Source organism: Euleptes europaea, chromosome 1 (genome assembly GCF_029931775.1).
Source record: "Euleptes europaea isolate rEulEur1 chromosome 1, rEulEur1.hap1, whole genome shotgun sequence".
Lineage (NCBI taxonomy): Eukaryota > Metazoa > Chordata > Lepidosauria > Squamata > Sphaerodactylidae > Euleptes > Euleptes europaea.
The window spans coordinates 63,220,578-63,247,337 of NC_079312.1; the positions used below are offsets into that span (position 1 = coordinate 63,220,578).

At 43.7% G+C, this 26,760-nt stretch overlaps 1 protein-coding gene across 2 annotated transcripts in view; it reads left to right on the forward strand.

The window, feature by feature from the left end:
- The first annotated feature begins 6,104 nt into the window (after nucleotides 1–6,104).
- The window catches only part of BICD2 (BICD cargo adaptor 2), a 98,024-nt gene continuing 77,368 nt past the window's right edge, over nucleotides 6,105–26,760 (forward strand). For both annotated transcript variants that reach the window (XM_056853295.1, XM_056853287.1), the window contains exon 1: nucleotides 6,105–6,344. In XM_056853295.1, coding sequence (XP_056709273.1) covers nucleotides 6,105–6,344 — 240 coding nt within the window. The remainder of the gene's footprint in view (nucleotides 6,345–26,760) is intronic.

Below are 26,760 nucleotides of genomic sequence, written 5' to 3' on the forward strand. Positions count from 1 at the left end.
TGAAAGAGAGCCCCGTGGCTCAGAGTGGTAAGTTGCAGTACTGCAGTCTAAGCTCTGCTCATGACCTGAGTTTGATCCTGACTGAAGTTGGTTTCAGGTAGCCGGCTCAAGGTTGACTCAACCTTCCACACTTAAGAGGTCGGTAAAATGAGTACCCAGCTTGCTGGGGGTAAAGGGAAGATGACTGTGGAAAGCACTGGCAAACCACCCTGTAAACAAAGTCTGCCTAGTAAACGTCAGGATGTAACGTCACCCCATGGGTCAGGAATGACCGGGTGCTTGCACAGGGGAGGGGACCTTTACCTTTACCTTTTTTAACTTCATAGTAGTAAACTAATTCCACCATGTACCATGGGGGCAAACCCACATTGCTGCTAGTATTACACAGATTTGGAATAGTAACTGTTCAAGTATGTACATACAATATAGTCAAGTAGAAAGACACACTGTATCATAGCATTAATGGTGGATTGGTAACATTTTATTGGGGAGACTTACCACTGTCCAAATGGGTTGAAGTCCACCCAAAACTTCTGCAAGCATTTTTGGGTGGGGGATATTTCCACTGATTCTTGCTCCTGTGGCATACCTGACTCCCCCAAGCTATTTCTGAGGGTACCTCATCATCCAGGAGCAGCATGTCTGGGGGCATTTGGGGCTTCAGTGGAAATGGGAAAGCAGGAAAGTCATATTATAATGGGAAAGCAGTGGAAATGGGAAAGCAGGGAAGTGAAAGATATTGCACAATGTTTCTCCCTGGCCTTTGGGGGCTATTTCTGAACTGAGCTAAACCAGGATAGATGCAATACATGGATTTTGCTTGGGTCCAATGCAGCTCCCTAGGACACATTAGAAGTATATGAAGGATGGGGTAGCAGAGACAAACAGAATGTGGAGAAGTTAGGAAACTGAAAACTTTTCAATGCTTTGCTATAAGTGGGAAGAATGTTTAAGTTGTAAAAGTTGGTGGCTCTTGCAAAGCCCTTGCTTGAATACGTGTTGGATGCAATTCGAGGGGAGATTTACTGCCTGACTTGCCACTGCATGAATACACAAGAATCTAGAATAGGATGCACCCGGTGCTTTGCCCTTGCCGCATTAACACATTTGATATGCTGCCAGTGTTGCAGGGTTAAAGTGCTGGCAGGGCTTCATTGGCACCAAAGCTATTGGCACAACCCTTTTTGGAATGCCAGGATCCAGGTATGGTATGTCAAAATACACAGAAGTCCAGAGTTCTGTTAGACTCTCATGTCAGTTTGTACTAGAGGTTTGCTATATGCTGAGCCAGGTCAGAATTACCTACATCTATTCTAATATGATCTTGGGTGGTATCAATGCATTTGCATAATAAATCAGTGTAGAGGTTGTTCTAATACATATCATCTCAGATGAGCCCTTAGACTATGAATTACCGGTATACCAGAGCATATTCTCCAGTGTATTCAGATGGAGGAGAGTTACCCGGTTGTAGTTTACATAGACTAATTTCTACTGTTTCTTTGTTGTTCACCACCATGTTTGGAGGCAATGAATCAAAAGACCACATTCAGAAACACAGAGAGATGATGAAACCACACAAGGCATTTTTATTTCTAAATATAAATTGTAGTGTTTGTTATAAGGCTGTATTTAAATGAACCTCCAATACAACCAGAAGCCTTGTTGGGCAAAAGCCCTACCTGGCTCCACCCACTTCCTAAAAACCCTTAGCAGGGACCATATTGGTGACCTCTGAACTAGACTGACCCACTGAGAAGGTATCCTTCTGAAACATTTATTAGACCAGTAGCAAAGTAACAGGGTAGAAATCCCAGGAAAATACCTCATATCAAACTATGTGGCATCCTGTGATCTAGAAAGTAGGGAATAATTAAGAGAAATATCCCAGATAAATAGATTGTACAAAGCAAAGCCAAAAAAAATATCTTTATGGAAAGGTTTATTATGAAAGAGAGAAAAAAAGGGGGAAATGGTGTTTGGGTTAAAGAAGACGGGGAAGTGCAAAACGAAATACAGGTAAAAGGCACATAATAACACAGCACCCAGACTTTCAAATAAAAAGTAATGCAGTTGCTCTGACTAAGTACACGTTACTTAAGTTGTAGCAGGTTCCTCAGAGCATGTGCAGAATTCCTTGCAGTAATAAGATGTCAGAACAGCTAGATTCAAGTCCAATAGCACTTCAGGGACCAACAAAATTGTTGGTATAAGCTCTACAGATTCAAAACTCCTTCATCAGAAAAGTATATTGGAAGAGTCTTTAACTTCTACCCAATCTCCTGTGGACCCCAGTATCCCCTGAAAACTGAAAACAAGGGAAAATCCCCAATGTCCAGATATTTATGGTCAATGGAATCTGACCTAAGCCAGCCTCCTCTCTAAGAGTGATTTAGCCAATCTCATGCAAAGCCTCATCTCTGATATCAGAGGCTAACCTTACCAATTAGGAAATTACTAAAATGATAGTCCCACCCCACCAAGTAGTCATTAATTATTCTGAATTCCTTCTGCATTTCCCTCTTGGTGGGCCTGACATAGTCCCTTTAGCTTCAATTCTAAGCTTTAGGATGGGGAGGCTGGAGGTGAATTCTACTGATTCGGATAGAACTCAACAAGCATGCCATTGTTGAGGTTTACGTGTCAGCAGCTTCTGTCTGAAGGGTTCAGAGTGGACTGTTTTCGGCTCACGCCCAGGTACTCAGTGATGAGTTTCACAACTCCAGTGCTGCATGCTGTCATTAACTGCCCTATCCAAATCTTGAACAATATTAGCAAATAAATTCACTTAATCAAACACACAACACGTGGAACTGATATGAACTGATGCATAAGTGTATTTTCATTCATATCCCACCTTCCTCCAAGGAGCTCTGACTAGCTTCCAGGTAGCTTCCCTCTGTCTTGTATCCTCAAAGCAATCTTGTAAGGTAGGTTATGCTTAGAGAGAAGACTGGCAAAGGGTCATTCACTGAGCAACACTGCAGGGAAGGGAATTAAACCCTCATCCTGCTCCAACACATGACCAATTACACTGCTCTGGCTCTGAATTCATATGCCTTCAGACGTTTACTGAATATATATAAAGGTATTCAAAGTATACATAAGTATTTTCAGGCTTGGGCCGAGAATTTACAGATTCATCATGAACAAAGATCATGAGGCATTTTGAAAAGAAACATAAAAGGAATATCTGTTCCCTACATAAAAATGGATTACATCAAACTTTTATATTTTGGTTTCAGGCAAGTTTTATAACTAGGAAGAAAATGAGGATGTTATTTCATTTTCTTTCACATAATAAATCCAGTTTCACCATGCGAAGTGCTGAGCTAGCATAAAATCCATAATAATCATTTTTTTGAAATAGTCAGGCTGTTGCATGATTCTGATTTACATGGAAGAACCTTTATTAAAAGGTGGTGCTTTGTAGTGCTGAAGGATCAAAATGACCGAAAGATGGAAGATTAAAGTGGTTAATAAATGGCCTTTGGCAGTAGGCAGGGCAAATGTTGGGTGATCTAATTCTCAGGTATGTTCAGAACAGATAATTGTTTTATTTTGATTGACATTTGAACACACATGAAGTTGTCTTATACAGAGGCAGAGAATTTGTCTGTCAAGGTCAGTGTTGTCTACCTGGTAGTGGATATCTGGGGTCTCAGGCAAAATTTTGATAATTTTAACTGAAGATGCCAGGGATTGAACCTGCATCCATCTGCAGCAAAGCAGATGATATATCACTAAGCAATGTGTGTGTACAGTGCCATCAAGTCGCAGCTGACTTATGGCAACCCATAAGGGTTTTCAAGGCAAGAGACCAACAGAGGTGCCGTCCTCTGCATAACGTCCTTGGCATCCCTTGGTGGTCTCCCATCCAAGTACCAGCCAGAACCGACCCTGCTTAACTTCTGAGATCTGACAAGATCAGGCTAGCCTGGGCCATCCAGGTCAGGGTCCACTAAGCAATGCCCCTCCTCTTTTCTTATGCCAATGCAATACACCTCTTTTCTTATGCCATTTTTTACAAGGTTAATTGGCTTACAGAGCACAATAAACAGTGCAGTCCTGATCCCCAAATCTAAAGTGCTCAGGAAGCTGACTGAGCATTACGCAAGCTGACTGAGCATTATCCCAGAGGAATGCGTATCTGGAAGAGCTGCCATGGCTGGTTGCTGGAGGTATGCTGATGAGCTGCCATAGAAACAGGTGGAGATGGGAAGTGTTGTGGGTACACACATGAACACACATGAAGTTGCCTTCTACTGAATCAGACCCCTGGTCCATCAAAGTCAGTATTGTCTACTCAGACCGGCAGCGGCTCTCCAGGGTCTCAGGCAGAGGTCTTTCACATCACCTACTTGCCTAGTCCCTTCAACTGGAGATGCTGGGGATTGAACCTGGGACCTTCTGCATGCCAAGCAGATGCTCTACCACTGAGCCACAGTCCCTTAGCCTTCTAAGCCTCTCCAGCCCTGGAATATTTCCCCAAATTAGCATAGAGTTAAGCCAGCAAAACCTATGTCACATCCCATAGGTGCCTGTGCAAAGGGGTAGTCTATGTGCCCCCAACCCCGCACAGCCCCAGTCCCAACCCCAAGAGTAGCTCAGGAAGCCAGCTGTGGCTGCAACCAATCACACCCTTCCACACACAATCACCCCCCATTACATAAACCCCAACCAGCCACGATGCCCACAGCTCAGATGACAGGGTGCGTGGCATGTGGTCCTATTACTCAGGCCTATGGTGTGCACTTAGAGCCTGTAGCATCACACTGTGGTGGTGAGCACTACCATCCAAGGGAGAGAGAGCAATTGTTGTTGCGGAGTTACTAACACATCTCAGTTCAGAGCCCTTACAGGATCTTGATCTCTGGAGGCAGCCACCAGATGACTCTGCCCCCCCCCCATGGAGGAGCACAACACTGCACCCCAGACAGGTTGACAGCCTCGTACTGGGAGTCTGCAGCCACTTCGCCCGTGCCCTCACACTGCCCCAACAATGCCCACAGTCAAGGCATATGGGGGCTACCCAAGGCATCTCTGCTCAGCAGTATGGCCCATGTGATGCAATAGGGCATGCTCCCAGGAAAGTGTTCCTAGGAGTGATGCTTATAGCTGAGCCACCTCCATCCTCTGCAGGTGGGGAACATAGAAAGCACCTTCTGTGGAATGATTCTGGCCTTGGAATATGAATGGACCTTGGAACACAATATATACTGTTTTTTTTAGGAGGAGGATTAAAGGGTTGTTCCAGCACATAGTCCAGATTAAATTGCAAATACAACGTTCGATTTTAAGAGGGCTTGTTGTAGGTCTTTTTCTAAATTCCTGGAAATGGGGCAAAATTGAGCCCACGGAGGTTTGCCTGCCTTGAACTTAAATATCCGTAGGGTTTCAGCTTTCATTCGCATCGCAGGTCATCGTGCCTGTGAGTGACCCTTGTCTGCTGAGGAAAGGTCCTCACGCAGATGAGAGCCCCAGCACGAGATCGCCACGGAGCGACGGCACGCTTCCCTTCCAATCCACGCCGCCACACGCGGCGTATTTCCGGGCACCGCCTGCAGGGGGCAGCGCTCGAGAGGAAGCCGCCTGCCCGCAGCCCCGCCCACCATCGCGCTGCTTGCTTGCCAGGCTCTTCCTCCGGCGCACATTCCTTCAAGAGGGTAGGGCCGGCTTCCCTCTGGCTCGCCTCCCTGCAGGCATTGTGGGACTGGTAGTCTTGCAGGGACCCGGGCGCGCTTGAGCGCAAGACAGCAGGGACTACAAGTCCTACAATGCCCCAGCTGGCCGTTCCTTTTGAATGATTTCACTGCGGTTTGCATTCCCAGCTAGTTTCGCGGGGCGCACCATGGTGTGAGGAGGTGCCGGGGCGCGGGCGCGGGGAGCCTCCTCGTTTGATGGCAGCCCGGGGGAACGGCGCTGGAGGAGAGGGGAGGAGGAGGGCAGGCCGGCGGCTGGCGGGGTTTTAAAGGCTGCGAAAGGGGGGTTGCCCACCGCCCGTCCTCCCTCCCTTCTGCCTGCACGCTCCCCGCCGCCCTGCCTGCCTGCCTGCCTCTTCTGCCCCGTCTGGAAACCCCCCTCTCGCAGCCTGGCCCGCGCCGATGTCTCTGGCCATGGACGAGGACGAGTACGCCAAGCTGGTGCTGGCCTCGGAGCCCGAGTGGCTGCGCGCCGAGGTCAAGCGGCTCTTCCAGGAGCTGGGCGAGACCAGCCGGCAGAAGATCCAGGCGGCCGAGTACGGGCTGGCGGTGCTGGAGGAGAAGCAGCAGCTGAAGCAGCAGTACGAGGAGCTGGAGCTGGAGAACGAGACCATCCGCAGCGAGATGGAGCAGCTGAAGGAGGTGAGGGCGCCTCTCTCGCCCGCGGAGGGGGGGACGACGGGGGCAGGAGCAGCTGCGCGGCTGCGGGGCCCAGCTGTGTCACGGGCAAAGAAAGGGGGTGGCGGCGGCTGCAGGAAGGAGCATCGTGTGTGCCGGCTGCTCCTGGCAATGAAGAATTTTCTAACAGAGCGGTTCCTCAGTGGAACAGGCTTCCTCGGGAGGTGGCCAGCTCTCCCTCCCTGGAGGTTTTTAAGAAGAGGTTAGATGGCCATCTGTCAGCAACGCTGATTCTATGACCTTAAGCAGATGATGAGAGGGAGGGCATTTTGGCCATCTTCTGGGCATGGAGTAGAGGTCACTGGGTGTGTGTGTGGGGGGGGAGGTAGTTGTGAATTGTCTGCATTGTACAAGGGGTTGGACTAGATGACCCTGGTGGTCCCTTCCAACTCTATGATTCTGGTGTGGGAGGCAGGGAAGCGTGGGCTAGTGGTTATAGCACAATCGGGAGCGTTGCGGCTGGGTGACCTTGGGGGTCTGAGGTGGGCCCTGTCCCCCTCCACGTCGAATCTCCTCCTTGCGCGTGAATGTTTGCGGCGTGCACGTTCGCTCGCCGTGCAGATTTCCAAGCACCCGATCTCGCCCCAAGATTACAAAGAGCAGCTGTGGCGCGTGCCTCCCCCCCCCAATCCCTCCCTCGTGGGCAGGGCTGGTTGAGATGCGTGGCGATTGCAGCGCCTTGCGAGTCCCGCCCCCTGCCCTGGGCCGGCCAATGGGCAGCCCTCGCCGGAAGGCAGCTGCCTCATCTTTGGGTTTCAGGCAACTCGCACGAGGTGCATCACCGACAGCGGCAGCCAGATCCGGAGCCTCCCTCCCCTTTTGTTGGCGTCATGCCGGGCAGCCCCCTTAAAGAGGCAGATCGGCGATTCTATTTCGCTAATGCACCGTGTCCTTCCCCTGACATCTGCGCTGTCTCTTCTCACACTGCGGTGCAAATGTGCAGGAAAGAGGATACTTAGAGATTAATACTCTGGAGCTCGGGTGACTGGATGCCCAGCAGAGATGGTCCTTTTCTCTCTTTCCCCCTTGCAGCGCATTAGGGAGGATGTTGTGTGCATCAGGGTGTGTTACTAGATGCAAGGGGATTCAGTGCAGGCCTCTGGAACATAGATATTTTTGGTTTCCACTCTAATTTTCTGGAATTAAATAATTTGCCTCTGTCTGTTGGCAGAGGCCCACTGTTTTGGTAGGGTTGATTTGCAGGGTTTAACCACATCACTTAACTAAGACTAAAGCCAGCTAAGGGGAGACATGATAGAGGTTTATAAAATTATGCATGAGGTGGGAAAAGTGAACACATGAAGCTGCCTTATACTGAATCAGACCCTTGGTCCATCAAAGTCAGTATTGTCTACTCAGACCGGCAGCGGCTCTCCAGGGTCTCAGGCAGAGGTCTTCCACATCACCTACTTGCCTAATCCCTTTAACTGGAGATGCCGGGGATCAGATCTGGGACCTTCTGCATGCCAGGCAGATGCTCCACCACTGAGCCACAGCCTCACCAAGTGGATGGAGGGGAGCATCCTCCCCCATAATACCAGAACTTAGGGCTACCCAATGAAGTTGTTGGGAAATAGGTTCAGAAGGGGGAAATGGAAATACTTTTTTACTCAATGAGCAATTAATTGGGGAATTCGCTGCCAGGGAGGTAGTGATGGACACAAGCATAGATGGCTTTAGGAGGGAGTAATATTCAAGGGGGAGAGGTCCATCTATGGCTGCTAGCCATGGTGACCAAAGGGAGCCTCCATATCCAATGGCATCAACCCTCTGAATACTAGAGCTGGGAAGGCCTGAAGAACTGGTTGGCTGCTGTGTGAAAACAGGATAATGGACTGGATGGTCCATTGGTCTGATCCAGCAGGCTCTTCTTATGACTGTATTAGCAAAAACTAATCTGGTTTTTATAATGGGAAATCTCAGTTAATGGTTAGAGAAGATCTGCTAAAAGGTTGGGTTGTTGCTATCTGATGAACTAACATTGTGTGTAAAGTGCCGTCAAGTAGCAACCCCTTTTTGGGGTTTTCATGGCAAGAGACTAACAGAGGTGGTTTCCCAGTGCCTTCCTCTGCACAGCAACCCTGGTATTCCTTGGTGGTCTCCCATTCAAATACTAACCAGGGCTGACCCTGCTTAGCTTCTGAGACCTGACGAGATCAGGCTAGCCTGGGCCATCCAGGTCAGGGCAACTAAAATTAGGCAAATAGAAAGAGAGAGAATAAACAGTTGAAAGGTCTGGGAGTGAGGGTGGATTCAGCCTTTCACTGGATATTGCGCTGCAACAATAATTCATAACTGTATTATCCTGTGTGGACAATCCAGTTTGGAATAATTGTTATAGCACAATGGTGCCCCCAATATCCAATGATGTGGGTAACGCAGCTGTATTTGTTACAGTTCCTAACAAAACCATAAATCCACCAGTGTTATGACTGCCAGGGTTCCTAGAAACTTGGTCCTTAGGAATTTAAAATCCTATTAAGCTGTGGGCAGAGCTGCCTACTAGGAATCTGAAATATTGCATGCTTTATTTATGGGGAAAGCTAGAAAAGATCCTTAAGTGTAAGGATGTGTCACTGGCCACCAAGATTAGGTTAATTCGTGCCATCGTATTCCCTATTACTATGTATGGGTGTGAAAGCTGGACTATGAAGAAAGCTGACAGGAAGAAAGTAGACTCCTTTGAAATGTGGTGTTGGAGGAGAGTGTTACGGATACTGTGGACTGCCAAAAAAACCCCAAATCAAATAATTTGGTTATAGATCAAATCAAGCCTGAACTGGCCCTAGAAGCTAAAATGACTAAACTGAGGCTATTGTATTTTGGTCATATTATGAGAAGGCAAGAGTCACTAGAAAAGACAGTTATGCTAGGAAAAGTTGAGGGCTGCAGGAAAAGAGGAAGACCCAACAAAAGGTGGATTGACTCAATAAAGGAAGCCACAGCCCTCAATTTGTTGGAGACCTCTGTTCTGGGCAGTCCCCAGGGCAGCCTCATGTACAGTACTGAAATCCGGAATGCGATTGGAAACTAAATCACCATGACCAAATCACACTGTCCAGTGAGCATTTCTAGCTGGCATATCAATCAAAACTGATGGAAGATGCTACGTGCCACAGAAGAAGTTTCCAACCATAGGTCGGGATCCAGCAGCACCCTACATGATGAGCCTGCTTTTTCAGGGGAAGTGTAATCCTTACTGCTTCAGGACTAGATGTCTCCCTGCCTCAGTGTGCCCGCTATGTATTGCCTCTGCAAAGCAGTGTTTGTAAAGGAAGGCCTTCTGTGTAGCTTCTCTCCCTACATCCTCACTGTTTCTTACAGTTTGACTGAATAACTTCTTTATGGAACATGTTCTAGATAGATTCATTTCTGCCTTTCTGTGGTTCACACTTAGGGAAGTCATTTGGTTGTGCAGCAACACAGTATGAGGCAAACGTAGTGTTTTCTCCTGAATGGTTGGGGCACGGTGGTTAAGGCGGAAGAAGCAGCAGGATAGGGGAGCTTGGTGAAAAGTGAATTTGATAAGGATACAGACCAGGAGTGGGAGACATAAAAATGCTGACCGTTCACTTTAGCAGACTTGCCGTGCCCATTGTGCTGAATTGGAGGAGGGAAGCTGACCTTTTGGGTTTGGTTGAGAGACAGATTAGAAGGAAAGCAGAGAGGAAGACTCCGGAGAGACAGAGAAGGTGTTTCAATTGTGGCATGGTATGTTCACGATGGACACCAATGCCAGCCTAACCTAAAATTTTACTCAGCAGAGCAAAATTTAACCTTGTACTTAAAAGTGCAAATACTTGTGCTGACACAGTTTGGCAGTGAAATCTTCTCTGTAGCAATGCGCTTAATATTATCCATGCAGCTTAAATAAAAAATATCTAGGATGGCTTCATTAATTAAAGCAGGGTGTTTCCCGGGCCTCATTTAAAGCTTGCTTTCACTCTAAAATAACTGAAAAAGTAGGTCAAGATGCCACTTTGCAGTGGCATATAACATCTTGCAGAAAATGGGGAGCGTGGTATCTGGTGTCACCAGCCTTTGAATCTCTTTTTTCCCCCTCTAGCCCTGTTATTGTATAACTATCCATACATCTGCATCCTTGGGCATGTGCTGCATTTACAGCATAAACACAGGATTTCCTCTGGCTTGAGAAGAGGAGACGCCAGGATTTACAGCAGTTAGATGGTGGGGCTTTCATATCCCTCTGCTTCTTTCCATAGTTAGTAGAATATGTTATGCAGAATAAGCAAGTATATGCAAATTTGCTCCGTCTACAAAGGTATCAGAGTTCCACTTCCATTGGTGTGATTTTTTTTAAGCTGAGTGCTAACAAGTTCTCATACAAGGACTAATCTATCATGGGCTGGTCTGGGATAGAGAAAACTAACATTTTTGGGGCCTTGATGTTATGGAGAAATCTGGACTGCATTAAGTGTTTGCTAAATCTATAGCAGATGTGCACAGAACAGTCTCTGAAAGAACTATTTGGTGCTTTTTAATGAATAAGGCATTATTTTGTAAGCTTGCTTGAAAGCTTTCAGTCCAATCCTATGAGTGTTTATTCAGAAGTAATTTCCTCTGATTTTTCAGGGAGCTTACTCAGGAAAGAAGTAGCTCTACCCTATGTAACTTTTATTAATGATTGTCATATGGATCTATGGTGTTTTGTTTTTTCGTAGCAGCATTTGGCCATATGTAATAAAACCAAACTGAAACTGAACTCCCCCTGTGTTGTTCTCGGCTTGTGCTAGAGGAATGTTACTTCTAGCTGTAACAAATGTATTTATTTGTAGTAGATGAAGATTGTAACAATGCAAGCAACAGGATGCTGAGTGTTGTGTTATACTAGTACATTGTGAAAAAAAACTTCTGTGTATACTCTTTCACTTACAGTTTGGGTTTTCAAGGCCAACTTGAATTATAGTAGGCCCTCTTAGGCCTTCCCTACTGCTGCTAGCAAGCCCTGCTTGGTATGCCATAGTACAAAGGCTGGGGTATTCAACAGAGTTTTGCACTTCACTAGGCAGGGTGAGGCAGTATCCCAAAGACGCCACGTATAATAAGTTGTGACCACCCTATAAACAGTGAATACTCTTTACAATGAACCCAGAATAATTAGACGGGTCCCTACAGAGGTAAAGGGCTGCAGATCTACCCAAACTCTTAGATATGCTGGGCCCCTGCTTTATGTGCCATCCCCAAAATGGAAGCAAGGAGGGTGAGCATGAGGGATGGGGCTCAAGCTGAGAATGCTGACCCGAAGTGGTCATCTGTTGTTCTCATTTTCAGGTGTCTTGCCAAGAAATTTTTTATTTTGGACAGCATTTAGGAATTAAAGAAGCTTCTACCGAGCATGTGAGAATTTGCTTCTTTGTTGCTGTAGTGCTTTAGTGTTGATAGCTTTAGTGCTGTAGTGCAGTTCTGGTTTATTGATATTTGTGTGGTGCTTGCTAGATTGGATTGTTTGAATTGTTGATTTTTTTCTTTAAAAAATATTGTTTTATTTGCTGAAAAAAACTAAGCTGCCTTTAATGCTAACTAAGGCAGAGCATAAGTGAGCTGTATATCAAGTATATCAAGTACTGGGTGCAGTTACAGTAGAGAGCTCTACATTTTAAGTAATTGTCACATTCAATAACAATGATAATTTGGAGTTATGGGTGCACACAAGTTTGAGAAGAAATTGTCTTGGACTGTCTGAAATACTTTAGGGATCCTAAGCATGCTTTAAAAAGGAACAACAACAAGAGTTGGTTTTTACACCTTGCTTTTCTTTACCTTAAGGAGTCACAAAGCAGCTTACAATCACAATCTCTTCCTTGCTCCTTGTGAGGTAGGTGGGGCTGAGAGAGTTCTGAGAGAACTGTGACAAGCCCAAGGTCACCCAGAAGGCTTCATATGGAGGAGTGGGGAATCAAACCTGGTTCTCCCGATTAGAGTCCACTGCTCTTAACCACTACACCACGCTGGCTTTCAGGGTCCCATTATGCCAAACAATCAATCACTTTGTGACAACATGCAGTTAGTTCTATTGCCTGATAACAGAAAGCCCACCGCTTTCAGCACAGAAGCAATCTCTTCTTGAAGCCCCCCACCCCAGCCTAACAGCCTTGTTTGGCTGTTGTCTATCTTGATGGAACCCAGTTCTAGGGAGTTCCTCACCACAACATGTTCCCTCTTTGCCAGGGGCAAATTTTTCTTAACTTCAGAGCTTTCTTAAATTGGTCTGTTTACAGAGAGGTATCAACTTAATTAAAATCAGATGAGTTGGGAGTGGCTTTTTTTCAAAACATTCTTGTTGAAAATTTGTATCATTTGGCATTTATGTTGGCCTTACTTAGTGCTGTGCTACTGATGTAGTGATAATTCCATTATTCCATTAATTACTTGGAGGGCAGACACTTAGCTGTTTCCCCACTGAAACCCCTTGAAAATGATTAACTTTGCTTGGACCGTGCCCAATCTGTATATAAAAACCCTCTTCTTTGTCTTCCACATGCATTAAGCAGTAATGTACTAATTGTTAGGGTTCTGATTTATGGGCATTTTTCATATATGTGCAGAATTTGATATATTTTTGGTAAGGATTAAGTTGTAATGTAGCTGGGGGGGAAAGGAGGTAGATAGGCGGGAAGGTCAATAATGGGTGATGGATTTATAATTAGTATTGAGGAGGGAAATAGTTCTAGAAAGCACATTTTGTTTATTGGCTATCACTCGCTTTTTCTTTAGTAGAGGAAATCAATATATTCCAGCCACACTAAAGGTTTTCAATGTTAAAGTCCACAGCTGTTGTACAGCATCCCAATATGGATTGGAGCAGTCGAACAATCAATTGAACATATCCAAGCTAAATTTCTCCATAAAATATTGGGTATGTGTAATTGTGTTCCTTATACAGCTCTGTGCTTGGAAACTGGTCAAGTGCTATTCGAAATGAGAGCGTGGCTTATCATGGTTAAATTCAGGCTATGCCTACATTTCAAGGCTGATCCTTCTTCTCTTGTCTACCATATGCTCATGGAATCACACATCTCTAACTGGTTAGCTCACATTGAGAGTAAAATTAAATCCATTGGTTTACCATTGGATTCCTACTTATGCTCTTGGATACAGAAGCATTTCAAACAATAAAACACAGATTATTAGAGATTGGATTTCAAAATCTCAATAGTGTTGCTAACAGGACGCTATATATATGAGCCTACGCCATATTTGCACCATCTTTACGACCCTGAGCAATGCAGAGCTTTTTCCCTGGCCAGATTTAATGTCATGCCATCTGCGATTTTGGAAGGAAGATTTCAGAAAATCCCTCTTTCAGAGAGACTTTGCCCCTGTGGTTATAACTCCATTGAATCAATTGTACATGCAGTGATTCGCAGCAAATTTCTAGGCCCTATTTTGACAAAAAAGTCAAATTCCCCTGATTTTCTTAATGCTTGTTTCTTACTGAATAATCACTCTTCTGTTATATTGGAGAAAGTGGCTCAATTTTTGCGACTTGCTGTGAATGTCCGCCAGCAAGTTAATTAGAGGGCTTTTACTAATTCTAGCATCTTTTTATCTGTTTATGTTCTAACCTTGTCAGAAATGCTCAACTGCAACAATTCTGTGTTACTATGTAGACACCCCATGTTTTGATTTTATGCCAGTAAAGGAGATTGTTGTTACATTTGGTGTTCCTGCAGAAACCCTGCCCTACTGTAGTGTTTTTAACTAATACTACCTTTTCTTCAGATTGGATTCAATGACTTACTTATGCTAAGTTGTTGTCTTTCAAGATTCCTTCTGCTAAAGCAAGGCCCCTCAATTTAGTGGAGAAAAGTAAATGGACTCAATCCAATGTTTTTCGTGTTGTGGTGGAGAAAGTTTAGATTTGACTTGGTGCAAGTCAAGGAATCTAACAGTGAAACCCTGAACAACTTGGGTTGCCAGGTCCCTCTTTGCCACCGGTGGGAGGTTTTTGGGGCAGAGCCTGAGGAGGGCGTGGTTTGGGGAGGGGACTTCAATGCCATAGAGTCCAATTGCCAAAGCGGCCATTTTCTCCAGGTGAACTGATCTCTATTGGCTGGAGATCAGTTGTAATAGCGGGAGAGCTCCAGCTAGTACCTGGAAGTTGGCAACCCTATAAACAACCTTCTAAGACCATTGATCTCAATTGACTTAGAAGGGTGTACCTCTGCTTAGGATCATTTTAGAAAAAATACCTACAATCTAGATTTCCATGGGTTTTCAGCATGCCTCACATCTCTTGGGGTTTTGAGCTAATTGAAAAAATAACTCAGAGTTTGACAAAGCCATGTGTTATACCAGATTACTGCATAGCCCCACCTTTACTCCTCTGAAGTGGTTCTTTTTCAGACAGCACTACTGACATAAATCAGGATTACTTGTTTGAGGTTTTGCAGAATCAGTTTTGGTTTGAAAGCAGTGATTGTGTGCGCAGCCTAATCACTGGCAGCCTTAGTGATTCGTAGACAAAAATGAGGCCCACGATACTGACTTCAAAAGAAGTTATCTGCTCTGCATGGTTCTTTGATCTGTATTTGTGATGTCAGTTAGATTTAAAAGTAGCTGCAAATTTAAACTGCAACTGACTGCTGCTCAGAGCAGCTTTCTGATTGGCTAGCAAGGCCACTGAGTGTCATTCTCATTAATTCCTGTAGTGCTTATAAACCTGATGATGCAATGAATTATGTATTTCTATAATGCAAGGAATTTGAAATGGTAATACATATGTATGAGATGGCATAGCTGGTTTAGGAGTCTGAAGTCTTTAAAGCTGTTTTCAGGCATCGTATAACATTGATGCAAAATCCATATACGTACCAACCTGTTGAGACGGCTTCTTGTCCAACATGTTTATATGGCAGAGCCCTTATTGTGCTATATTTCTTAATTTTAGCATGCCCTTTCCTGTGAAAAAGGAGAAGAAACACACAGAGAGAAACTGTGTGTGTGTGTGTAAAGTGCCTTCAAGTCGCAGCCGACTTATGGCGACCCCTTATGGGGTTTTCATGGCAAGAGACTAGCAGAGGTGGTTTGCCAGTGCCTTCCTCTGCACAGCAACCCTGGTATTCCTTGGTGGTCTCCCATCCAAATACTAACCAGGGCTGACCCTGCTTAGCTTCTGAGATCTGACGAGATCAGGCTAGCCTGGGCCATCCAGGTCAGGGCCAGAGAGAAACTAGCACTTTTAAAATGCAATCCTAAAAGCAGCTTGCTCACCTTATGTCAATTAACATGGGGCAAAATCAGCTGGGATTTCTTTGATGCACACCCTATTATAATGCTCTTGTGTACCTCTCTTTCACTTCAGAGGGGTTTGTACCAGAGTAATCCCTTGTGGATTTTGTCCTGTGGCTCAGATCTGCATGTCTCCTATACTATTAAGAGCATCCAAAATCTGCTGTTTTAAGATGGAGGCCTCAGCACAAAAAGGTCTGGCATAGTTTACTTTTCTTTGACAGGAAAAATGGGCCAAGTAACACTGCCTGCTTTTTATATTACTGTCTAGATGTATCTGCTGTGTGTGTACTAGGCTTTGTTTAAAACAAAGCAAAAGTTTCCATTGCAGTTGCCTTCATTTATTCCATTTTTGTGTGTGCCGGAAACAAGAACCAGTCAGTCTGCATATGGTCCATGCAAAGTTATGCTTTGTTAACTATTTAAGATAAGAACCATTTCTATTTTTCTCTTCTGCTCAGCATTGTCTTCCAGCTCAAGATATAGCATGTGCTAAATAGGAAATCTGGTGATTATGATTTTTTCTTTATTCCACCCTTGTTTTCATACGAAGAAGAGTTGGTTTTTATATGCCGGCTTTATCACTTAAGAAAGAATCAAACTCGCTTACAATCACCTTCCCTTCCCTTCCCTGCAACAGACACTCTGTGAGGTAGGTGGGGCTGAGAGAGCTCTAAGAGAACTGTGACTAGCTTTCTCGGGAACAGGCGGTAAGCTCTCCTTCCCTGGAGGTTTTTAAGAAGAGGTTAGATGACCATAGGAGCCCTGTGGCACAGACTGGTAAACTACAGTACTGCAGTCCAAGCTCTGTTCACGACCTGAGTTCGATCCCGACAGAAGTTGGTTTCAGGTAGCCAGCTCAAGGTTGACTCAGCCTTCCATCCTTCCAAGGTCGGTAAAATGAGGACCCGGCTTGCTGGGGGTAAATGGAAGATGACTGGGGAAGGCACTGGCAAACCACCCCATAAACATAGTCTGCCTAGTAAACATCGGGATGTGACATCACCCCATGGGTCAGGAATGACCCGGTGCTTGCACAGGGGACTACCTTTACCTAGATGGCCATCTGTCAGCAATGCTGATTCTGTGACCTTAAGTAGATGATGAGAGGGAGGGCATCTTGGGCATCTTCTGGGCATGGAATAGGGATTGCTGGAGGTGTGCGGGGAGGTAGCTTCCCCCTTTTTTCATTTTATCCTCACAACAATCCTGTGAGGTAAAAGGACTGGTCCAGGACCATCCAGTGACCTTCATAACAGAGTGGGGATTTGAATCTTCATCTAAATCTTAGCTTTATCTTTAGTGAATTGGGCCATTTACAGTCAATGTCAACCTCACTCAGCCCATACCCCAATGTTCATGTTAAACATGGCCTGCAAAAGATGGATATTGGAGGCCCTTTCAAGAATCTGCTACTTAAGGCCTCACTAGACTTGAAGTGTTAGGTCAAAACAACACTTCTTACACATCTTCATTACATTCTTGTAATATTTCACAATAGGTGGATTTGCCTTAAAGATCATATTAAAGGTTTATGCTTATGTTACCTAAATCCGGGTCTTCTGAAAAAACGTCTTCTCTTAAAAATGGAGGCAGGGAGCACTTTGTTGGGCCTGAGTGAGTGAATAGCTTCGCCATTTCCCTTCCATTCTACTGTATGTGAGGTTATGACTAATCGGTTGCACTGCAGGGGCCGTAAGGCTACTTCCAGAGGATGATTCATTCTCCAGGCATTCATCTGTGCTTTCTTTTTCTCTCTACTTCTGGCTGAGTATTTGTTCAGAGCTGGTAACTGAGCAACAGAGTGGTATAGCATGGACTTGGAATATGATCTATGAGAACCTTAACAGAGTGGAGGGATACAAATAAACTTTGGCATCTAAGTAATTCTTAGAGCTAGTTATTAAAAAGAGTTTTTATTTTTTATTTTTTACAGCAGTGGGTAAGATATTAAACTGACAGAATTATCCTTCCCTCCCTTGGTGCTTTGCTATATTGCATTACAGCTGGTGATTGGTTCTTAAGTACTGAAAATCTGCTTATTTTGTTTTTTAGAAATAAGGGTTTGATGTGGGAAGAGCCAGCTTTCATCTCCTGAAGATATGCTTCCCATTGACTATTTTATTATTTTTAATAGATTCCCCCCCCCCCCAACAGTGGGTTGTTGTTTAGAGTGTTTTGAGGAGGAGGGAATATCTACATTTCCAGAGGGCATAATTAAACTGATATGCTTGTGCAAAGCACATTGTAGGCTATTGTATGAGAAGCCATTATCTGAGAATATCTGAGCAAACGTCCTCGAGAAACGTTTCCATGTAACCATGTATATGCCATGTTAAATTAGTTCTGCTTTTCCCTTCATTCACTCTTAAGGCTTTGCATGCTGGCGGATGAAATAACTAAAGATTTTCCCGTTAGCTCTTCATGCATGGTGGTATATATATGGCTTTTGGAGAATATGGATCTTAGTACTTTGAATAAGCAAAACAGTGTTTTGCAATAGTTCACCTGCAGCTATTTTTGCTGATTATATAAACCAAAGGCTCTGGGGTTGTGAAAAATAAATGGTGGAATCCTAAAGACCTTCCATTGAAGTCGATGGGCTTTGTTTGTTTATTTAAGAGATATCTATGCCTCATCGGCAGAGTCCTGGTTGAGGCAGTTTACACTTAAGATAAGTGATCAATATAAAAACAGCAAGACATTGAAACAAACTCAGGGACATCAGCATCATAAAACTATCCATAAAACAGGCTTCAGACCAGAAGCAGACCATAAAAACATGGAAACATAAGATCCCGAATCAAAACCCTGTGAGTAAAAACCTGGCACTTAAAATATATAAAGTAGCCATCAGGTGAGCCTAGAGGGAGAGAGTGTTCCAAGGACTAGCTGCCACCACAGAAAATGCCAGGTCTCTAGCTGTTGTTCCCCTCACCTCTGAAATGGGCACAGAGAGCAGAGCTGGAAAGGCAGATATTAACTGGTGAACTGAGGAGTACAGGATCCATCAGGTATCCTGGCCCCTAAGCTGTTTCAGGTTTAGATGGAATGAACTCTTTGGGATTGCACTGGTAATTACTTATCTGTTCACACTGATGCAAAATTAAGATTTAGAATCCTTGACTCTGTTATGCAAGGTCAAGCCCTCAGAAATTGAAACATCAAATAATAGTAAAGATGTTATCTGGTGGTTATGAAATACCACCTTTAATGATGACACTGTTGACTATAAGACTGATGATTGACTTCTGCATTGCCTTATCAGTTCCATTTTAATCTGTATCGTATTTCACTGCTAATGTGTAAATTAATTAGCAGATTTCTAAACAAATATACTTCTGTAGGTCACTGTGCCCTGACCTGGATGTCCCAGGCTAGCTCGATGTCATCAGCATTGAGTCTACATCTGATCTCTGTAATCTGCACTGACAACATATGGCAAAACTGTAACCCTTAAATTTTACTATCGCATTAAAATGCATCACAAAGGAAATTCCATTAATTTGACATTGGGACTGATTCTCACTCTCCCAGGTTCAATTACAGAGGCTTCCAAAGTTTCCTCATTGGTGGTTTGATGTGACTTTTACTGTAGAAATATCACTACCACTTTCTGAATCCCTAAGCACCTTAAACTGAGGGGGAAGGTCAGTAAGTGAAGTTGATTTTAAAATGCACAAATCTGGAGGCAAAACAAGCTCTTGATGTCCTCTAGGTGAAGGAAGCATAAGAACCTATTAAACAGTATGGGGTATTTCTGCATATCCTACAGGTGCCACTTCTGGTGGTAGGATTAAACAAGGTTCAGAAATGCATTTGGTGTGACTAAATGAGTTGGAAAATGCAGAGTCTTTGTCTTGCTTTTGACAAATCTCTACCCTGCGGAAGCCTTTGTGGTATTGTCTAAGAAAATACTCTGTTGGTTTTTCTGTTATAATACCATGATAAGCTTCATGATCTTAACCACATCTAACCGCGACGGCTTTTGTCAGCTACTATTCTGGTGCCTGGTAACAATGGGGATCTTGAATAGAATGTGGGTTTTCAAGATGAATGAGATCTTGCTATGCAAAGGCTTCTCTTGCATGTAAGTCCAGTCCCTGCTTGACATAGGAATATCAATAATAAGAACCATTTTTAAGGGTGTTTTAGTGGCTAGTTCCTTTGTGGTTGTGCTCAGCGGAATTTAAGGTGTTGGGCTTTTGCATTTATTTATTGATTTCATTGGGGCCAAATTTAATTATTAGTAATATTTTAAACGTTTGGTCTAGCATGAATGATTACAGTTGATTAGCTGTGCCTGAAATGAAATACTGTGAACTGGCGGCATATGGCACTTTGGTATGTCCCAAGATTACCAGATGCTCAGTGGCAAATCAAACATAACACAGTTGTTGCCCTCTAATACTGTCTAGCACAATTTTAGTGCTATCTGTAACCATAATAGCAGCATCTACTTCTAGTAGTTCATTAGACACCCTGGGGACGCAATCAGGTTGGTAGTTCCCATATTTGTACCCCAAAGGTTACATCAGCAAACTATGACACTGATTTTTTTTTAAATTGCAGATGTCCTGATGTTTCTCAGGACTTGGTCTCCATGGTTCAGTATCATGGCTATGTAATATCTGCTTAAATTGTTCAGAGGGATATGGAATGGTATAGTATAGCCCAATCTCATCAGATCTCAGAAGCTAAGCAGGGTCGGTACTTGGAGGGAGACCAACAAGGAAGACTTTGCAGAGGAAGGCAAAGACAAACCATCTCTGCTTAATCACCTGCCTTGAAAACCCCTTGCTGGGGTCTCCATAAGTTGGCTGCGACTTAATGGCACATTACAGGTATTCACACAAAAGTGTTTGGAAACTTCAAACTGTTCAGAATAAGGCAGGTTGGATATTAAATAAAACAAGCTGGCTTGAACATATTTTTCCAGGGATAAAAGATCTGCATTGGCTTCTATAACGTTTCCAAGCATAATTCAAGGTACTGTTTTAACCCCCTTAGAACTGTGATTCTCAAACCATCATGTTTTCCATATGGATTTACCCAGTCTCCAGTAACTGTATCAGTTACTGTCACCTGAGATCAGATAGGAAATATGGTCAGCGACACCCACCACTTTCCAGCCCTAACTTGGAAGACCTTCTGCTTGATCCACAAAACTGCCATTATCACACTCCTCCCGAAGAAGAGAATTCCATAACTTTGGGGCAGCAACTGCAAAGGCCTTCTCCCTCTTGATCCCAGTCAATCTGACCTTAACTGAGGCCCATTGGGCTCCATAGATGTATTTAAAGTCTTGTGCCTGTTAACCACATTTCAGCACTGACATAACTTTTTTAAAAAAATCTAATTTCTTTATTGTTTGGTGTATGTGTGCATTGTTTTATTGAATTTTTTTTTGTTCCTATAGTTGTTAAATGTGTGCTATTACTGTTGGTTGTTTTTCATTTATTCACTTTAACCTTAATTTTATTGAGCAACTATTTGTTGTCTTCTAAGTCAAAAACTAGCTTAAATTTTCTAAATAAAGCAAGCTGCTATGACTGATCATGTTGGAGGGAGGTGTCCTCTATATGAGAATCATACCCAGCTCTTAAGCTTCTGTCTGTGACAAGCTATCTGGGAGCTACCGTATTTGCAGAGGATTATAGCACTCGGGTAAGTTGGAGGTGATATTTAATCATAACTTCCATAATGAAGTAATTTATATTTGCAGTGTGAGCCGCGTTACCCAACCGATGTCTTTTCACTACTTTGTTGACAGTGAATGTATTTAGAGTCAAGGATAGCTTGAGAAGCTGCTGATGGATATTACTGGTTTGTTATGACACTTTTTGACAAGGCATGACAATAAACCTTGTGCCAGATATTTCTGTGTATATAAACTTGTTCATAACAGGAGATGGGGGGTTATTTTTCAGTGCGGCATTTTATATGTAAAAGGAAGTTGTGAAGATGGGATAGCCGAATTTGAACTTTGTCTAAACCTTAGTGAGTGCAACTTTCAACTCTCATAGAATTCAAAACAGTCTTTGTTTAAAAAAGCAACGGGAAAGCCATTGTGCTCCAATTACTCACAAAATCAGAGACTTAATGGGAGCACAGGCAGGGTCTATTTATCTTAAATTTTGGCAAATGCAAGATTCTGTCTCCACAGTATGCTGGAAGATTCCCTTTAGCAGGCACTGTGAAGTTGTCATTGTGCTTTGGTGTTTTTGACCCAGTGCTGTTTCCCAGGCTTGGCTCTGAGCTTTTAGGGCAGACGTTGCCTTGTTGTTTTGGCTCTCTCCCATCCTCCTCTCTGCATTTCAAATCATTTAGCAACATAGCATGGACAGGAAATAGGAACTTCTGGGTCATACACACAGCTGGTTTAAATAAATTCAAACCAAAGGAAGCGTACAGAAGTGCTCAAATTTTATACCAAAAAGATCTCGACCAGACTCGGATCACGGTGCATTTTCTGTGAAACAAGACTGTTTTAAGATTCCTCCTGTAACGGATTATTTGGCAGTGGATAGCCTCAGGGCCACAAGCCAATGTTAACCCCAGAAGACAAGGTTAGAAAAGACTACAAGAATGACTTGTGACCTTTGAAAATGTGGGCTAGAGTGCAGCATCTCAATTGGACCATAGACTCCAAACTGGGACTGTGGCTGAGGGCTGGATTAATATGATTGCTGCTGGCAGGATTAAACTGCCCAATATGATTGGAACTGCAAACAGATCAAAGTAAAGCTGAATTAGCAGTTTTCTTGAAGGGAAATGGGAGAAATATTAATATACTAAGGAAAAGGCCTTTCTTAAGTGTTGCCCTTGGTTACTATTATCCAAGTACAAAATATACATCTGACAGACACATGGCAAACAACGAGGCCAGGAATTTGCATGAATTGCTGCCATTCCCTTTTAAAGCACATGTCAGCAGAGTGGGCGTTGCTTGCATATATTTTAAAGACCAGAAGTGTATTGTCTGATAGTATGCACTATGCACGTATTTGGATATCACTATCCAAACACCATGATTTAAAGAGCAGATATAGATGTCCATAAGAAACAGTAGGTCAGTGGAGGACAGAGTTCGTGAAATGCATTGGAGACGATAGGGAGAGATACCAGAACTGCTGATATTTTTGCATTATTAATGCAGCCCTATTTATTGTAGCTGGGATTTTGTTTAGAAATCTCATGGGATTTTTTTCAGATTTTGTTTTTACATGCACATATGGGGAGTTAAGTGTTCAATGAGTAGATGAACACAGAAATGTGCCAACATTTCTGTTGTCTTTTAAACTATGAATCTGTTCCCAAGTGGACTTCAGTTAAAAGTGAGCTCAACGTTTACCCAAAAATCGCAAGTCCAAAATGTTGGAAATAGTTGCATCAGAGTTGCTTCCACATATTATTACTGCATCTAGGCAGCACTTCAATGCATTCAAGGTTTGGCGTGAGCGTTATCTCCATAATTCTTCCAAGCCCCCTGAAACGAGTGTCAGTGTTTCCATATTGTATTTGGGGGGTTGGGGCTGAAACCACAGGCAAGGTAACTTAGTGAGTTCATGACTGAAGTGAGGTTTGAATGGAGGACTTACTGTTTTACAGCCCATGTCAGAGACATTAAAAGATGTATACTCTCTCCTGCTCTCCCTCTCCTGATACCTACACATTCAGTCTTGCAGAGAGTGTGAGAAAGAGATTGGAACCACTACAAAAGGCATGTGTGGGGATGCATACACTTGTCTGTGTGTCAGCCTTTTTGCAGCTGTTCAGCTGAATATGCCGACAGAGGGGAATGGAGCCAGCAGGCGTAGCGACTACCCTCTCTCTTTGTATATTTCATGCACCTTTGAACTTCTGTGCAGCTGTGCATTGGCTCTTCAGCTGGAACTCTTCAGAGAAAGCAATGCCCATTTGCAGGAGCAGTAGAGTTAAAAGCAGCGTAAGAGTTGCAGAGGCTGTCTTGGAGTCTGCGTGTCTGGGAGTAGCATTTAATGTGCAACAATCTGGCAGCAGCCTAAGAAACACAATAACCCTTCATGGAAACTCCCTGTTGTCTTCCATCAGGGCTTTTTATGTACTGCTGTGCCTAATTGGACAGTACCTGGAATCACAAAGACAGGGCACTGGATGTGGTCTTTCAGGACTATCAGCAGCTGAATTCTCAGCAAGGAAGCCTTGCTTCATGTAAACCAGGGAGCTTGCCCAGAGGGCTGGAAATCCATGGCTTTTAAAAAAAATATTCACATGCTTTTATTATTACTTCAATGAAGATACTGAGCCTACAGTCCTAGGTATCCTCTTTTGAGAGCAGTTCTGTTTGAGCTTGATGGGACTGACCTCCAAGGAAACATGCATACGATTGTTCTGAGGGGATGTTTTTTTACCTCATTAAATTAGCAAAAGCGCAAATTGAAGGAAACCGATTTTGGTATGCATGGCTCAACACTGTGGAGTTTAATCCTAGATTTCAACTCATTCATATATCTCAGTTGAGTGATTATAATATTTAGGGCGATGAACACGCAAGCAGAGGAGTGTGTTTGGCAGCTGTAAAGCCCATTTATGGAGCAGATCTAGAGTCATGAGTTGCATACATACTATTTCTTAATTCCCTCAACCAAACTCTATTAGCTCAGCTTGCGCTGTCCCTTGTGTGTGTGTGTGTGTGTGTGTGTGTGTGTGTGTAGAGGGGGGATTCCCCCCCATTTGTGCTACAGTACAGGCAATTAAACCCTGGGTGGATGGGCTTAGCTAATTCAATGTGACCTTGAGGTGAACTACATTATGAAATCTCTTTGAACACAACATTTAACCTAATCATTTTAAAAGCATCTGTCCCTGTGACACACAACTGGTAGAAGATGTCATTTAAGAATCTATTGGACGTTACTGGGCATGAGATTATAGAAATTACTGGAAATGTTACAGTTGGGAAAATGGCTGCTTATTTGTCTTGTTTTATGTTTTGGCAGCGTTCCTAGCATTGTGTGGTAGCCCTTCAGATGTGGCTTGCGTTTTCTTTTGTCTTTAACATAGAGGGTGTATGTGTGTGTGATGGAGATGGTGATGATAATGAATGCCATAAGAGCTTTTGTATGTGTGAGATTTTTTTTTTAAAAGAAATGTTGTAATGGTTCAACTATGATCTGGGAGACCCAGGCTGGAATCCCCAGTCTGCCATGGAAGCTTGCTGGGTGACCTTGGGCCAGTCTTGCACTTTCAGCATGAAGTTGTCGTGAGGATAAAATGGAAGAGAGAAGAATAATGTAAGCTGCTTCGGGTCTCTATTGGGGAGAAAGGCGAGAGTATAAATGAAATAATAAAGGCTTACAGAATGACACTATCAGCCTTTTATGTTTAGTCTCTTGGATAATTCAAATGAAGTAGCTTCTTTGAGAAAGGGGTAGCACAGAGAGAAGAAAATGTACCTCCACAAACACATGAAGCTGCCTTCTACTGAATCACACCTTTGGTCCCTCAAAATCAGTATTGTCTACTCAGACTGGCAGCGGCTCTCCAGGGTCTCAGGCAGGGGTCTTTCACATCACCTTCCTGCCTAGTCCCTTTAACTGGAGAGGCCAGGGATTGAACCTCGGACCTTCTGCATGCCAAGCAGATGCTCTACCACTGAGCCACGGCCTCTCTCCATTTTGGTAGCTTTCGTAGATATGTAAAATTTTATTTATTAAAACATTTCTATCCCTCCTTTCCCCATGGTTCAAGGTGGCTTACAATAATAGCTAAAACATTTCCAGTTTAAAATTAAAAATAAAATAACAAACCCCAAATCTCCCCCCTCCCCTCTCCCCCTTAAAAGATGCCTGCCAATTCAAACTGCCTCAAAAGCCCTGGCAAATAGGCAGGCCTTCCAGCACCTCCTGAAGATCTCCAAGGAGGGCCTCCCAGTCACCTCTTCAGGGAGCCAATTACCCAGAGCTGGAGCCACAATGGAAAAGGCCTGGGCTTTGGTCAATGCCAGATGGGCCACCCTAAGCGGTGGGATAGTGAACAGATGGTGCACAGGGACATATGAGAGCTACTGTTCAGAGCTGTAGAGTCATTTTAGGAACATATTTGGTTATTTCGTTTTCATGATTGTGTACAGAGGGAGATGCAGTCAAAATGTAGACCACTGATTCAGGAAAATGAACAGATTTTTAAAAATCTGTTCATGCTCCTTGGACGTATTCTGCTTTATCAGCAGTCTTTATCCAGTTGTTCAAAGCAGGTTACTGTCACACATGAAGGCATGCTTGCTAGCCATGCTTCATTACCCCTCTGCGCAGTTGTACCGCAAAGGCAAAGCAGCTGATAGCCAGTGGTGGAGCTCAGCACTGATTTTGATGATGCTTTTGTTCTGTGTCACTGATACCTCAACTCCTAAAGCACTGTGTTTGGTGCAGCTGCTCATTCGATAAGTCTATAGCTCATCTGATATAGCTTTCCCATTAAGGGGGGGGAGGAGGGAGGAAATCTATAAGTCTGCATAATTGTTGCTTGATGAAGCAACCTGCCGCACCCAATTTGGACAGTAATGTAATTTTGTTAATAAGCATGCCAGCTGGTTCTATTACCCAAACATAGTTAGCTGTATATACACTTTGCAACTCCCGACACCAGATTAGCTCAATAAAAATAGCTGAAGCATGTAGGATTGTGTTATAATGGAAGGAGGTTGCTGCTGTCAGTATAGGAGACATTTTTATTTGCCCTGTGGCAGCCTTATAAATAATATTTATCTTGCTAATTTTTATGCTGCCTCTCCAGGAAACCTGCCTGAGGTGGCTTACAAAACAAAATATTATAAGTTATTAATTAGAATTCAGCGTTACAGACCCGATCATGGTATGAAAACATAGACCATTGACCAGTTCAAAATAACAGTTTCAGACTAGAAGCACACGAAAACAGTTTTAAAAGCTTCCTTAATTAAAAGTCTGGGTGAAGAGAAATGTTTTGACCTGGTGCCTAACGGAGGACAGCCTCACCTGTGAAGGCAGGGGCACAGAGAGTAGCGCTTGTGAGGTAGATCTTAACTGGCGGGCTGGACAGTATGGAAGGAGGCAGGCTTATTAGTGGCATAATGCAAGAGAAAGAAGAAACGTATGTAGAGTTTCCT